This window comes from Lampetra fluviatilis, chromosome 25 (genome assembly GCF_964198595.1).
Source record: "Lampetra fluviatilis chromosome 25, kcLamFluv1.1, whole genome shotgun sequence".
Taxonomy (NCBI): domain Eukaryota; kingdom Metazoa; phylum Chordata; class Hyperoartia; order Petromyzontiformes; family Petromyzontidae; genus Lampetra; species Lampetra fluviatilis.
This window is the reverse complement of record NC_136299.1, coordinates 11,037,404-11,053,075: the sequence shown is the minus strand read 5'-3', so window position 1 is coordinate 11,053,075 and position 15,672 is coordinate 11,037,404. Positions and strand designations below refer to the sequence as shown.

The 15,672-nt window shown below is 48.0% G+C and overlaps 1 protein-coding gene across 3 annotated transcripts in view; it reads left to right on the top strand.

Moving 5' to 3' along the window:
* The window catches only part of LOC144941810 (homeobox protein Meis1-like), a 143,759-nt gene that overhangs the window by 71,786 nt on the left and 56,301 nt on the right, over window positions 1-15,672 (top strand). For all 3 annotated transcript variants that reach the window (XM_078868273.1, XM_078868274.1, XM_078868272.1), the window contains exon 8: window positions 9,031-9,176. In XM_078868273.1, the coding sequence (XP_078724399.1) occupies window positions 9,031-9,176 (146 nt within the window). The remainder of the gene's footprint in view (window positions 1-9,030; window positions 9,177-15,672) is intronic.

The window sequence follows — 15,672 nt, the reverse complement described above, 5'->3', positions numbered from 1 at the left end:
GGGGGGGGGGTATTTGACCATACTTCACTAGGCTGATCAGTGCGGCTTTGGTAAGGTGGGAGGCATAGACGCGGAAGCATAGAAGTATTGTACAACATTGGATTCTGCTGCCTATGACAACCTGGCACACCCATTGATGACATTGTCCAGGCTGAGCCCAGCTTAGCTTCCATGGTCTGCTGGGATCCGGCACAGTATACACGATGTGGGAGAGATGGAAGTTTCTCTTGTGTGTCATCACGTGCCCCCAGTGTGCGTGTGTGAGCGTGGTAGTGTCGCGGTTAGCGCACTGCGCTACGAACCCGATGACCCGAGTTTGATTCCCGCTCACGGACAGCACCAGTGACAGCACCAGTGACAATTAATTGAACCGATGCTGCGCCTCCCCTAGGTAGACTCAGCCTCAAATCACTACTTGGTGCGGTGTGTAAACATCGCCACTATGGAGACAAAGGCTTCCCTGGCGTGGTGTTCGCCACCTACCCCCTCGTATGCCGTGGAGGACTGCATAGGTTCTCGCTAACAGCACTTGACCCACCAACAGTCTGTTCAGGCTATACTAGGTGATCTTTGTCTCTGTGCATAAGCGCACGTGCTTATGTGGTTCATGTGAGAGAGTGCGCAATCGCTGGAAGACGCGAGTCGCCGGTGCTTAATTTCAGCCGGGTCTGTGGATCGGCGAGCCGAAAAATTCCTCCGTCGCCACCACAACACGTCCAGCAAACCTCTCGCTTTGGCCGTGGCTGCTACGTGGCACGTGCCGACTCTCAGAGCGACCTGAACATATTCCGTGAAAAATTAAGCCCCGTGCTTCGCCCAATATGGGGACGTGGGCGTGGGGTGCAATTCTAACCCCCCCATCCCCCCTCTCCCACCCTCTTCCCCAATGCAGTTCCGTGTCCCTGTCCCTCACTCCCACCCATGGCTGCCAGGGCCCTCGCCACCTCCTCCTAATTGCCTCTCTGAGCCCACCGGTGGCGTGGCAGCGTGGCACGGCCGGCGACGTCTCGCCGCGTTAACCCCCCCCCCGCTCCCGAGACGGCGGCCCTCGCCGACGGGCGCAGCGACTTTAATTGCGGCGTGACAAATGCGCACTCGTTTTTCCTGCCGGAGCGTCGCGCGGCCCGCTTGTTGCCATGCTACCCGCTTGCCAGGTGCCTATGTGGCTATTGACAGTTGCCTAACCACTGCACCACCGCTCCCTTTGCTATTACGTAGGGTGCTTCAGAAAAATGTGAACACTTCTGAGATTTTGCAACAATGCCATGGAGACATGTGCTGCCTCCGGGCTCTGGGAGACCACCTGGAGAAGATTCCAGGCACGTGTTGACAGCGATGGCGAACAAGTGGAGACTCTTTGACTTTTTGAAGCTATTAACATCACATTTGTTATCATGTTACAGTGTATTACTCGTTCTTTTTTCCATGTGGAATGGCGGTTGTTGTTATATCTTCATTCAAATCGGGCACAAGTTTTTGTATGGGGTGCGTGTTACTTTTCAGAGCGTCTTATGATCTGGTTATATGTATATACATATATATATATAAATAGGTAAAGGTTCAGCCCCGCAATTGCTTCATCACGCCACTCCTGGCAGAGGGAGACTCCGCTTCGAGGGCGCTCTCGAGTGAATCCCGCCTGGGAGGGTATTCGTGGCCTCTTCCACATGGGCCAGACGTCCTGGAGTCGGAACGGCAACGCGTAGCATCTACAAACACGCGCGCACAGAATGGGGGTTTTGTTCCGAAAGCCCGGCGCGTTATGCAAAGCGCCGCGGCACTGTGCGGTGCAGGCTGGGGCGCGGCGCGGCGCCTGCAGACGGGGATCGCCGTGCGTCGCGTTCCGGGTGTGCGCGTGTGCTCGCTCGCTCGCTCGCTTTCTCGCTCGCTCGCGCCGGCGAGCGTCGGTGAGCGTTGGCGGAGGGAGAACGAGGAGCCGCACACCCCAAGCATCAAGTCCGTGTCACCCACCCCCACTGGTTGCTAAGTAGCCGTCAGAAGCCATTATCAGGCGGCGAAAGTTGCCCCGAGGCTGGAAAATCTGTACTGGGCCAAGTGGAAAAGAAAAAGGAACCAAAAAAACCCTGCTTAACCCCTTTGCGCACTCCATTGTACAATGCCCTTTTAATACCATGATGCTATTATGGTCAAACCCTAACGCATCGCTCGCATGTGGCACACGTTATGAAAACGTGTGGCGGTGGAAATGTGTCCGTGGCAGCTGTTGAATACAACTGTTATGCTACGAGAGCACTTTTTATAATAATAATGCTGATGTGAAGGCCGTGGTCAATCGCTAAGCCATTCTAATTCTAGTAGGATGGTGTTTCGGTGGAATTGTATTTCCTTTGTTAGTAACCAAAATTAAAATACGTTATCCATAAATACGCAAAAAATAAACATTCCCAATCCATATTTTTGAGCTTGTTAGTGGAGAGACACTTTGACATCGATGTCGAAATTTTGAACACCTTCCGAGAGGAATATCCATCGAGGAGATGGAGCGACTAAATCAGCTCGTGTGCCGGGTGCTCAATGGATTGTTGCATTCCACACAACCGAGTGAGCAGTGGATTGATCATGGCTGATGAAGCTGATGGATATGTTATCCCGAGAAAAGCATGCCTTTTTGCGATGAATTGCATTCCATTTAGCCACCATCTCGCGGCCGTGTGTTTTCACTATTGATGTGAGCGCTAACGCGACCACTGGATTTGCTACTGGGAGTGCGGATGCGTGAGGGTTTTGTGTGAAGTGGTCAGATCTAACGCAGTGTCAGTGGTATTTAAGTAATCAATCGCATCCTGAGATAAGTATGGTTCTGCTGGGAGAGGAGAAATGTCAATAAAATTTAGAGCGGCGGTTGTGTCTGGGGGTAGTCTTCAATTTGAAATGAACTCTAACCAATAACACATGAACATGCCCCGATCCACATCAATATTTGAAGAAAGTTGGGAAACACTCATAAAATTATTTACCTGCCCTGTGCAATATATGCCATGCACTGCCATACTACGGTAACCATTGTAATGTAAGATTTAAAAAAACACCCAAACCCACTCCTCTCTAATTATACATTAAACAATTAATCCAGAAAAAAAAAGTTAAATAAAAAAATGCCAAAATGTGGCACATGACACAGTGTATACCTCCACATAAAATAAAATTTTCGAGGTTGCAATGTTAATTAAGGCTTAGATTTAACTGTTCACGTGATGACTTTCAATGGCCAAATGAACACAATTACATACATTGACAAATCATTGCCGTCATCATCATCAGCCGTGATCAATCCACTGCTGGATGAAGACTGTCACGTCATCCACTGCTGGATGACGTGACAGTCTACCGAGGACCTGCACACCAGCTGATTTAACTGCCACCGGTGATGACTGCTGGTGTACGCGCGGCTATTGCATCATTAATAAAGGTGATGTGCGGGGTTAGATCCCTCGACTTTACATTCCCGAACGTGCACTTAGAAAGTTTGGCATTTTTTTGGAGGTGGGGGGGGGGAGAAAGTCGAGTTTACCCGCGATTGAGAGGCTGTGATGCACGCGTGGTGTGTGTGTGTGTGCTTCGAAAGTATTACCCAAGTGCGCTTGTGTGGAGAGTATTTAAAATACGGATTTATAGATTCTAATCCAAAAATTGGGGCGTTGGAGAAAACGTGCACGAGTGTCTCGGCTCTACTGATAATTATCCTTGGTCGTGTCAGGGTGAAGTTTCACAGTTCGAGACGTGGTATTGTGCTCTATGCCTTTGCTCGCCTGGAGCAGAAGTAGATGCCATCAACATGACGCGTTGCAATGCTTCACTGGTGGGGGGGGGGGCATTAAGCAGTAACTACTGCACTTCGCTACGAAGTTGGCCCGCACCTGGGTTTGATCCCAAGCCATGGCTAACATCAACTATGCCCTCACACACTATTTTTTCTTGTTATATCATCAGTTGTTTATAAAAGACAAGACCAATTTTTTTCCTATAGTTTTTATTCCATTCTGGATGACTCGCTCTGCTTAGGCGTCTTGGCTACTCGGCAGCAGCGCAGTGCACAATCTCTGCAGCGGTTGAAATACATGTCTTAAGAAGGCTTACCGACAACATATTTTGTAGGTAATTATGCAATGCGGCTTTGCACATGTACATATATACGACGCATTAACAGTACCTTGTACAGCAATGATTATTACAACAATTTGTCAGCTGCCTGTTTAGTAATTCAGTAATTGCCACAACATAGGGGCGAGGTGCACCATCGGCAATCGGAGAGCACTGCCCTTGAGCTCGCTGCTGCTCGTTCTGCTCGTGCTACTTAGAGCAGTTCGTGAGTGTTCATGGTTTAGCGGCCTATGTACTATCTGGAGTAGGCAGCAAATGAATAAAATACCTTTTTTTTTGGCCTTTTTGTTCTTAACCAGATGTCACAGCTAAGTTAGGGCCTGTTGTTAGGAAAGGAGCCCGATTGTTCAGAGACATGGGAAGTGGAATGATAGAAAACTCCACAAGCCTTTTTTTTATTCTCCAAAGAGCTGGGAGTAACAGTGCTGTGTTAAAAAAGAAAGTACGACTCGGAAATGCAAATGTCCTGGAAGCTTTGTGTCGATAGAGGCTAATTGGCTATTCGCCTGATTACAGAGAAGAGGTTCCTTCTGAATAATTTTCGCGGCTGTCCACCGGTTGTGCGTTTTTTTTCGCAATCTTTTTTGTTGTTGTATTGTTAATATTATTCCAACCTTGTTCTTACTCTCCAAGCCTTAAATATTCATGTTTTATTGCCAGGGACATTCAAATGTAATGGACGTGGGAGAGAAATGTTTCGTGGTTTGCTTATAAAATTGACAAAAAGAACAAAACATAATTTGAAATATACGCTCTGAAGTGCATATATAAAAGGCACGTTTGAGTGTTGCAGCAGAACAGATGATGATGATGGTGGTGGTGATGATTTTGCTTAACTATTACCACGTTTAAGATTAATTGGCCCGCAAAATTTTAACAGCTTCAAATTGTTAATCATAGCAAATTAGCGCCAGTAAATCTCAATTAACTGTTTAACCCGCCGTACTTTTATTCCAGCCAATAATTTCGGCAGTAAAAAATGAAATAAAAACTTACAACTTCTTTAACGATATATATTTTTTTTGCTAAATGTCCTTCTAACGCTTTACAAAAAAAGATGATAGAAACAAAAAAATGGTTAAATAAGGTTTTTGTGCAAATGCGGTCGCGGTATATATTTTTTCCCCCTCCCCTCCGCTCAGCACTTGAGCCAAGCGCACTGTTTTGGATGCATAATTCAAATGCCCTGCAGGCAATGCTTTCAAGGTCTGCCTTGCCTCGGGGAAGGAAGAGACAACAGCTGTTAAGAGGCACTGATATCGCGCTAACGCCCGGACAAATAGAGGCGACCGTCCGCTGGAACCCCGCTCATAAATTATTATCATGCACAGTCGCCCGTGCTTATATGTCGGCGGGCTGGGGCCTTGCAGTTCAGTTGCCCCCCCCCCCTTCATCTTGGTCTGTCCGTGCGTGTGCGTCTACCGGCCGTCTGTGTCCTGCATTCAAACTTCAAAGTGATTTCTGGATAAAGGGGAGCATTGAGGCGGCGCTCACCTCCTGCTTACAGCCCTGAAAGTCAGTGGCGGAAATTCCACATTGATATGGAGTGGACGAGTCCATCCGTAGCCAATCACCGTTGACTTCCACACAGTGTCACGCCAACTTTATCGACTGCAGAGGGATGATGGGTTTTGATTGCGAGCCGCTCGCTCTGGCGATGAGATGCCTGGCCAGATGTGTGTGTGTCTGTGTGTGTGTCTGTGAGTGTGTCTGTGTGTGTGTCTGTTGGACTTTGTAAACATTCTGTTTCTCTTCTCGGACTGCTCAACTTTGGCATTCCATGCCACCGTCTCTTTTCCCAAGTTCTTAGAATAGCCCTGTGCTTTACATAAGTGATGATGATGATGATAATGACGATGTCAGCACCACGCACCAAATCTTACGAAAGCTATGAATTTACCGGGCGTCTGCCACCGAGCCAACGCTCATCCTCAGCAGCCTTGTTCTATCCTCTGATGGATGAAAGCTTCTCAACATTGTCACTGTCCCCCATGGTCCAACAAAGCCACGCATCCATCTCACTCCTGCACCTGAGCCGTTCTCTTTGCGCATTCCCTGTGGTGGTCATCCTCTGGGGCGTGTTCCCTGCTTTGGTTGAAATTCTGTCGCCAGACTCATTCATCGCGCAGCATCCCCGGAAGGGATGATGGCCGATAATCGGCTGCAACAACTGCACACTCACAAGTTTAGTTTTTTGTTGTTTTTCTGAGGTCTTAAAGCAAGCGATCCACCACCTCGTATCAAGATCGGCTTCCACAAAATTACGTCACAAAACCACTTCCAAAGATCCACACTGTATGTGCTTGTGCGAAGAGGGTTCATCACTTGTGAATCGCACATTTTTTTTCTATTAATTCCCAAAGCTAGAAATTGGCCAAATCTTACAGGTAATTTTTCTTTGGCTTGCAGTCCTCGGAATGGTAACTGATGCAGGGGGCCAATCGTTTCACGAGACTTGGGAACGCCGTTTGATCGCGAGCAGGCTTCGCTAGGATTCAAACCAAGGCCCTGAGTAGCATGGGGGGCCAGCTCAGCGCTCTCATCCCCACGGCCACCTCAGCGCTCGACATGTTTTGCTCCCACGAGCGGCTGTCTCGCTCGCGCGAAGAGACAGAGGGGTGCGAGAGGGGGAGGGGGGGTGGCAGATTCGGAGGCGACGTTTAAAGCGGATCTCTGATTTCACATCACGGGTCCCATTTTTGGGGGGGAAATTAGGGAAATGTCACCAGGAGGTTGAAACCGCGTCGTCACACGTGGGATTTGCACGACGGAGGCGTAAACACGCGCGCTCTTAATTCGCGGTGTCTAAACACGGGGACTCTGGTCGAATTAGCGCACGCCAAAGCACACATTTCCCAGCATGATCACCGTAATGCTTTCTGCCATGCATGCACAAACCCCCCCCCCGCCCGCCCCAGCACAGCCACATAAATGTTATAGCCTTTAAATGAAAGCTGTATGGAAATTGCAGTGATACACGGCGCATTCATATTAGCTCCGTGGTTTTTTTTTTGCGTAGAAACTGTTTTCCCGTTGCTTAATTCTTCACCTGCATTCCCTAGCACTGTCTCTATGCAGCAGCTCACACTGTGCTACGGTATAACGCTTGATAGTTATCATATGAATGTAATATACAACAACCCTTTTTTGCTGGGTAAAGGCCTCGCCGTACTTTCTCGGTCATGGGAGGGGGTTGCTTGACCATACTTCACCACGACGGTCAGTTCTGGTTGCTGAAGTGGGATGGGGGTGGGGGAGTGGGGGTAATGGCCCAGAACTGGTTGAGATATCACCTGGCATTGATGTTAGCCATGGCCGAGAATCAAACTCGGGTAGCTAGGACAATGCACTGTGACGCAGCGCTCACCCGGAGTTTATCCTGCGTACAGAATTTGCCTCCGATGTTAGCTAGCCGTGGTCGGGCGTCGAACTTCAGGTTGGCGGGTTCAGAGCGCGGCGCGCCAATTGCTGTGCCGCCGTTCTGCCTTGATATTTATATATTTATATATATACACACGTTTAATTTGTTCCCGGGCAGTGTACGGCACGAGTCGTTTTTCTGCGCGGAAATCAATGCGAAACAATTGACATGTTCCTGAAACTTATCGAGCTGCCCTTTCACAGATGTAACCCCGACCCATTTCTTTTACACATTTGGCTAGCTAATAGGTGTGCGCAATTCAGATGACACACGCAGTATGGCTCTGTTGTGGCCACTCCAGACCGCTGACGTGATTCCCAGCGCCGGGCTCCCTCGAGTTTATTTTTTTGTTAGCGTTGTCACCGTAAACTCTGACCCCCCACCCGCCCGCCCCCCCCGCCCCCCCAAGATGCACATTGCACGGCGTTATTGGCAACACTTTAACGCAGCCATCTATCTTGGCGCGAGCGACGTTCTAACCGAGGTTAGCATGAATGGGGGGATGGGCGATCTTTGTGGTGAAGGAGCTGAAATTGTACCCTGCTTGCAAAACTCGAGCAGCGTGTTGTTGGTAGTTGCATTGAGAGTACGTTTTATATATATATTTTGCTCCTGCCATTCTCAATTATACCAATGTAGCTTTAAGGTTCCCCCCCCCATACTTCACCATCTTGTTCAGTGAAGGTTGCTGATGTGGGGGGTGCAGGACCAGGTTGGGTATCACTCCTCACTGACATTAGCCGCGGCTGGTAACCGAACTCGGATCAGTGAGTTCATCGGGCAGCGTGTGTGCTAACCACTGCACCACCGCTCCACTCCCAACTGTGTGTGTGTATATATATCAATATAAAATGATATATATGACCACAAATCCAAGCTCACTGATTTCTAGCAGTACACCCAGGCAGTGATGCAGCATTTATTGAAAATGGTGCAAATTGAAATGTATTGATTCTTGGAGCAACAGTTTACTCATTTTACCGGTTCTCAGTAGGTACAAATATTTTGCGTTGCTCTGTCTGAGAGAAAATGCTTTAAGATAAAATAAATGAACACTTTTTTACGACTCGCCGCTGTTTGTTCGGCAATAGCTCATCGTCCTTGCCTTTGGTTCCAGACGATGCCAGTTCCAATCCACGTTAAGGGGTCTAAGAAAAGCCCTGCAGGGAATCTTTCAGATAAGGTCACTGTCTGTCGACTGCATGACCATGGGGATAGATCGGTGGCGCAGCGGTTAGCGCACTGGGCTATGAAGCCGACCTGGACCACCTCCTCCCTCACCAACCCGGATGGTGAAGTATGGTCAGACAGCTCCCGTGACCCGTGACCGATGCAGCGTCGGTAGAGGCCTTTGCCCAGGCGTGGCATTGACAAAAATCCGTGCGTTGTTATTTTAATGTTGTAATGCTTTTAATTGTTTAGTTCTATACGTGTATGCGGAGCAGCTTCCAAGACTAAACTTCACTCTGTCCTGTGTGCCTCCGCAGGGGACGGGATGGACAACAGTGTAGCCTCCGAGGGCACGGGAGACGATGACGATCCGGACAAGGACAAGAAGAGGCAGAAAAAACGTGGAATCTTCCCCAAAGTTGCGACCAACATCATGCGCGCCTGGCTCTTCCAGCATCTGTCGGTAAGCAAAATGCTCCTTCGCTGCCGCCACCTCCTACCCATCGTGATTGCGTTGTTGTCGTTTTGTTTGTTTTGTTTTCTGCTGTTTCTCTTTCCCCAATGTCATCCCAAATGTGCTCTTTGCGTCGTGATGTGTGGGGGGGCGTCCATTCGGCGATCGAAACTTCCCCGTGTTCGAGTGTGGTCCGTGGAAGCATATGTCACCGAACTACTGCTGAGATCGCTTCAAGTGATGTCATATCACCGCAATGAGAAAGCACATTCCCATCCCAATATTTTTGTATTCTCGGAATGGGAGTTGATTCAAATCAAGAGCAGAATCGAATGCTATATGATGGCTGTTTTCTGTAACACTATACAGCATGTAAAATTTAAGTTTTATAGGTCTTGTAGAACATTAAAATTTACGTCACTCGGTCACCCAATCACGAAAGTCTATATGTATTAGATATAATCCGAAAACCTTCAGCCCAATCGTTGGGCTCAGTATTTAAACAAATTAACTCCATCTAATATCTACAGGTACATAATCACGCTTTCCTACAAATATTGTGCAAAAATTTACATTAATATTAATTCATAATATGCATGAAGATGAAATGTGTGCTCATTACTGTGTTTGGTGGCACGAATTAGCTTGCAATTAATTCACGAAGAGGAAAGAACACACACGCACATTACACAATGATAGATGTTTAGCCTTGCTTTTTGAATTTATTTACATTTACATTTCAGAGCGGTCAAACGCATCTGAATAGTTCGTCTTTTTTTTCAAGAGTGTCAAATGTTTTCTATATTGGTAATTCACGTGACACTGGATGCGAATTTCTAATTGCACCAAAGGATGACACACTGCGGGAAATTGTTTAGCATTTCAGTCGGATGTTACAATTTAATGAATTGGGGGGGTGGAAGCAGCATCTCTTATGATATCAGCAGGACATCTATCTTTATTTATATATACGTATAAAACTAAATATATGAAAAGCAGCAAAGAAATATTCGCTGATTTTCTTTTTCCCTTTTCACCCCGCGGTTGGATTTTAACAAATCCATTAGCGGCGATAGCAGGCGATGTGAGGCTGGAATGAAAGCAGCAAGGGTCTGTGGTTGAGTGGGTGGAGGGGACCAGGGCTGGGGGTGAGTGAGTGAGTGGGGAGGCGGGCAGTCGTGGTGGTGGTGGTGGTGATGGTGGTGATGTGTAGCGCACTTATTCTTTCAAAACTTCCTTTAGTTAGGGGAAGAAAGAGCACAGCGGTGGGGTGTGCACACCCAATGGGTCCCGCCGCCGAGGGGGCTTGTGATGGATGTTCGCTCATTGGAATAGAAGCCCTCGCCTCTAAGCCAATAACGCGTTAATTGGGAAGCTCATGGGAAGAGACAACTGTGCAGCCGGTTGCCGGCATTTCTCACGTGCTCACGTGTCGGCAGATGCACAGGGGTGAGGTTGCCAAGGTGGAACGCTCTGCCGTAATATAAGCGGAAGATATATGTTGCCTACCTGTATCGCTCGTTGGGGGGTAAAGCGGTGGGCGCGATGATTAGCGCAGTGTCTTGTGAGCCTGGAATCGCTGTAAAGGCTTTCAGCTGTGGTGAGCGATGGGCAAGCTGGGCCTGGAGCCCAAATCTGCGCTGACTGGCGTGGTGAAGTATGGTCAATAAGGTGAAGCCTTCAGCTAGCAGTGGAATGAGAAAGGGGCGTTACAAGACATGCGTCATGTGGCTGGGTGGCACAGCAGTAGAATGTACTGCCGACAAGGTGTAGGCCCTGAGTTCACATCCCAGTCTGGGGTCAACTCAGGTACTTCTCTAGGGAGAGTATAAAATTAGTACCACTTTGTGGGGAAGTGAACAGCAATTGTTCTTTAGGAGAACTCAACCCCGCCATAGGAATGTGGAATTGCCACCATTGTCTTAGGGCTGCAGGCAGCGGTGGAGCACTGACTGCCTTGCACTCAGTTCAGCAGGAAACCCACTCTGTCTTGTTTTTGTTGTGATTTAAACGGCAGACAGAGCATCCTCTTACAGCGACAACTCTCTCTATGTGTATTCAAAATATAAACGGCGTTACTTTGTTATTGTCTGCTCTTACAGTGGCGCACGTCAAATAGAATGGAAATTGGTAAAATGTTGAAGAAGTGTCCCCCAAACACGGGCAGCAGTGTTACTAGTGAATTGTGAACTCGCTGAACCAATGCCATTTCACGTCAATAGCATCGACTCTCCATGGATTCTGTGTTTTTTTATTGCATTCCAAGAGCATTCATGTGAAGTGTATTGTGGAGAAGTTCATAGTTTACAATGTTTATTCCTTGAGAAAATTATATTAAAAAATACATGAAAAAGAAACAAGTCTTCTAAATCGTGTTATCATCATCATCACCACCACGACTAGTCTACCACTGCATGAGGGTTTCCCCACGCCATCAACATCTCTCACGATTCTGCAATTGTAGTAACCCCCCCCCCCAGCGTGATTTCAACGCTCCATCTCCTGAGAGTGGCAGGAGCCCTCGGACACGTTCCATTCCTTAGCTGCCGCTCTGTCGTGGGTCCTGCCCGCAGTCCGCCATCATCTTCTCGCGACGTGTTCTGCCCGAGCCCGTTGAGTGTCCTAAACACTTTGGACTAAATAATTTTGTCAGCCTACCAAAAAGCGGTGCGAAACACGCGGGTTGATGTTTTGATGTCAATACGTTACCCATATTGCAATGAAGTGTTCAATGCAAATGCATGCGAGGCTATTAGTTGCTGCTTCTAAATATATAATACAACGGGTTTTTTTCCTCCCACCCCGCTCCCAACTAAGCCATGGTAAAAACGTGAGATTTCCAAGTACACAAAGAGCCCTCAGTCTCAATTAAGTGGAATACACGGGGTTCTAGTGGATTGTAGCTTTGCAAATGATGCATCATTGTGCGAGCGGTGTCTATTGTGCACCCAGCCACAGCTTAGGCCTTGGAGTCATGCTCAGTGCCAGAATGTTGGGCAGTTAATGTATCCAAGGCCAAAGGAATAGCGGAGCGCTCAATGCGCTCCCAAACTCGTGACTACGCGTGGTGTGGAGAAACGGTGAAATAGCCACCCATTAATCCAACCCCGGGTATCACGCTGGGACCTCTCACAGACCCAGAGGCCCCCTTCGTTACCGAGTTTTGCTGATGGGCTGAGACCACCCCTGAAGACAAGCGATGCTAAAATGTGGATAAACGGCGAATTTCTTTTTCGGTTAATAATCGGCACCGAAGATCACTCATCAGCCATACGGAAGAAGAATGAGACCAAGGATCGCTGTGTTTTAATTGTTATTTCAGCAGAGAGCAGTTTATGGCGATGCTGCCACCATAGATACCCCTTGCGAGACATCGCAGGAGTACGTAGACATCGCAGGAGCTTGGGTGATGTTGTAAAGTCGCTTTTGTGTTTTGTTCATATAATAATGCTCAGCAGCAACCCCCCTCCCCCAATGTTTGATTTTTTTTGCCATACACATCTGCCAGATTGCTCTATCATGATTTAATTTATTTATTTGAGAGTATATTCTAAATTGTATGCATGTGTGTATGTTGAACATCTTTTGCACCGTACGTAGCCGGCCGTGTGAGAATATTGAGAGTGAAGCAAGGTTAGCATAAAAGCTCTCCGACGATGTCCGGCGTTTTGTCCCACTTGCCGGGAGCTTCCTCAGGTCACTTCCTTGAAAGCCACGTGGCACAAAGCCTTAAACTCAGATGATTCCGAGTGTCAAGCTTGAACTCTAGCTGTCTAGTTATTTTTTCCCGATAAGCACCGGTTGGCTATGTGCGGGTGCAAAAGAAGTTCAACGTGCATACGTAAATCACTAGGCCTCAACCAACTTACAATTTCCAATTCGCATATATTTATTTATTTATTAGGGGGCACCTACTTATTCTGGCCTGCTCTGTACGAGCACCCACTCTGTGTGATTCTCTCGTTTCGCAATGGGCAGGCATTACCGAGTGGCTGAAATTCCGCTTTTTATTTTTTTTTGTACGTGCGCGTGGATTCTGGCCGATGCTAATAGTTTCCTACTGAGTGGCCGTATTTACTCGGCAAAAAAGACCGGGTGGGACTGCTTAAAACAATGCGGCGACTCACAGCCCCAGACGTGTTTTGTCTGCGTTTTGTTCCGTTTTGCTGGGCCCGGGGAAAATGTTCTCCACAATCTCTCAGAGAGAGAGAGAGCGAGCGAGAGGGGTGGGTGGGTGGGTGGGTGGTTGGGTGGTTAGGGAGAGAGCAGAGGCAGTGCCACTGGCTAATTGCACCGGGCGCGGAATGCGTTTTGTCTTCCGACAAGTTCCAGCAATTAAGGCTCCCCGGCATGGTCGCACTGCCCACACCCGCAGAATGCAAGGTTACATCAGTCGAAACGCGGGAGTCTGATGTCGACACGCCGAGGGGCGAGACGCGGGTATGACGCGGCCGCGGAGGAAAGTGTCCAATTATCGCAGCGTTATCCTTGTTTGCGTTTAACGCGGCGGCGACGGTGGCCTTGCGTGGGCAGCGTTTGACGTGAGGTTTCAAGGAAAGCGTGACGTTACATCTTCCGGATGAAAGCGGCCACCTGGACGGCCATTTGGGGGGGGGGGGGGGGGTGGGCTCACGCAAGCGTGCGCGCGATTTGGGCCATGCTGAGCTAAATGGGGTTTGAAAGAGGGAGGGAAAGGGCCGACGGTTGGATCAGTTTTAAAGTAGATCTCACCAAAAATTGTGTGTCCCGTACAAATTAGGGCCCTCCTAGAAATTGCTCATTGCCCCCGAGGGGCAGGGCACCCTGCTGGTTTAATACAGTGGTTCTCAATCAAGGGCAACTTGGTTTGGGCTTTTAAAAAAAGCATCCTTGGGGGGGTTCGTATGCAGTCGGCTGCCTCACCACGGCGTTTTCAGTCAATACGCGCGATGATTTATTGCTCCTTGCCGCCTCCTTGATGTGGTCTTTCCAAGTGAAGGAAGTACTGAGTGATTTTTTGTTTTTGACGCAGAGCCATGAGAGGATTCTATAGCAAATTTGAGACATCCTTTTGCAGGCCAAAGGTTCGGAAAAATATGGGCTTTTTTATATATTTTTTGATACCGGCGTCCGCGATCCATCGATTAACATAAATTCTTCAGCTACGTAAAATAACTTTTTTTCTATTAAGATATTTTTTTTAATCCGTTGTGAGTAATTGTGTCATATGTCCCCTGCAGCCACTAGTGGCCGATACATTCGCTACAAAAATATAATAAATTTTGTACATTAAACCGCGACTTCCTTGAATCGCTGTGAATAACTAAACCTCTACTTAAACGCATCAACAGTCCATCAGCAAAGTGATAGGTTAACATTGTTACAAATTCAAATATAACGATAAATCCCCGCAATAATCAATCCACCAATAGATGAAGACCTCCCCTCTCCATGTTGATCATGAGGGGATGTTCCACCATACTTCACCACGCCGGTCATTGCCGGTTGGTGAAGGGGATTGCTTTATTCGCCACTGAAATAATCTGTATCTTGAATTGAACTTGGGTCGCTTGGGTCACGGCGCAGGGCAGCGCGCTGACCGCTGCACCACCTCTCCAACCGCCATTTGTTACAAGAGCATCTCCGTTCGGTGGAAGGGGGGGGGGGGAAACATGTTTTGCTTGCAAGCAACGCTCCAGTTTTCTGAATGATGGTAGAATTCTCTCTTTCTCATTTTCGTAAGAGCGAGCGGGGAAAGGGATTGACCCCTCGGTAAACAAACGGCAACGGTCGCCCGGTTTGAGAGAGTATGTCTTTTTTTTGTTGTCGTGCGCGGATCTGAACGTTGTTCGGCCATTTTTTTTTAATTCCCGGGGCGCAACGACCGATGGCCAAAACAAAACGTGGCATTGTTGAGATGCTCAAATGAAGGAAATGAAGGGTGGGCGATGACAATTAGTCGAGATGTTTACGTTGGGCTAATCTTATCGCCCGTGGCCGGGCAATGGCTGTTGCCGCAATCCTTTCCACTGCACTCCGGAAAAAATATGGACCCTTGGTCACTCTGCTAAAAGCATCCTGCAAGCAGTGTCCGTTTGTGTTTTGCTTGCTTTTTTTTATTCTTTTCTTCAACTTGCTTTTACACGAAAAAAATTAAGTGTAGGGTTCACGTACAAATTTGCGTCAATTCATTGTAATATATGGCATGGAATGAGTCGAGTTTTTCGCAGCTTTCCACGGTGGTTCAAGATGCAATGTCATACTCTTCCGGAAAAGAGCTTCCTTTGTCACTCTCGTTCAGATGTGTACCATCGATTTGGCTCTAAATTGCTTCAGCGACAGATTAAAATCACCACCATTGTCCATGTTCAATCCACTGCTGGATGAAGGCATCCCCAATCCGCCGCCCACTTCTCGCCTTCCAGCCATGTAATGATCCAACTAGCGCCCGCACGTGAAATTATTTTTGCCATTGCTCTCCCATCTCCTGCGTGGACGTTCGCTCGACGCAGAAGAAAAACGTTTG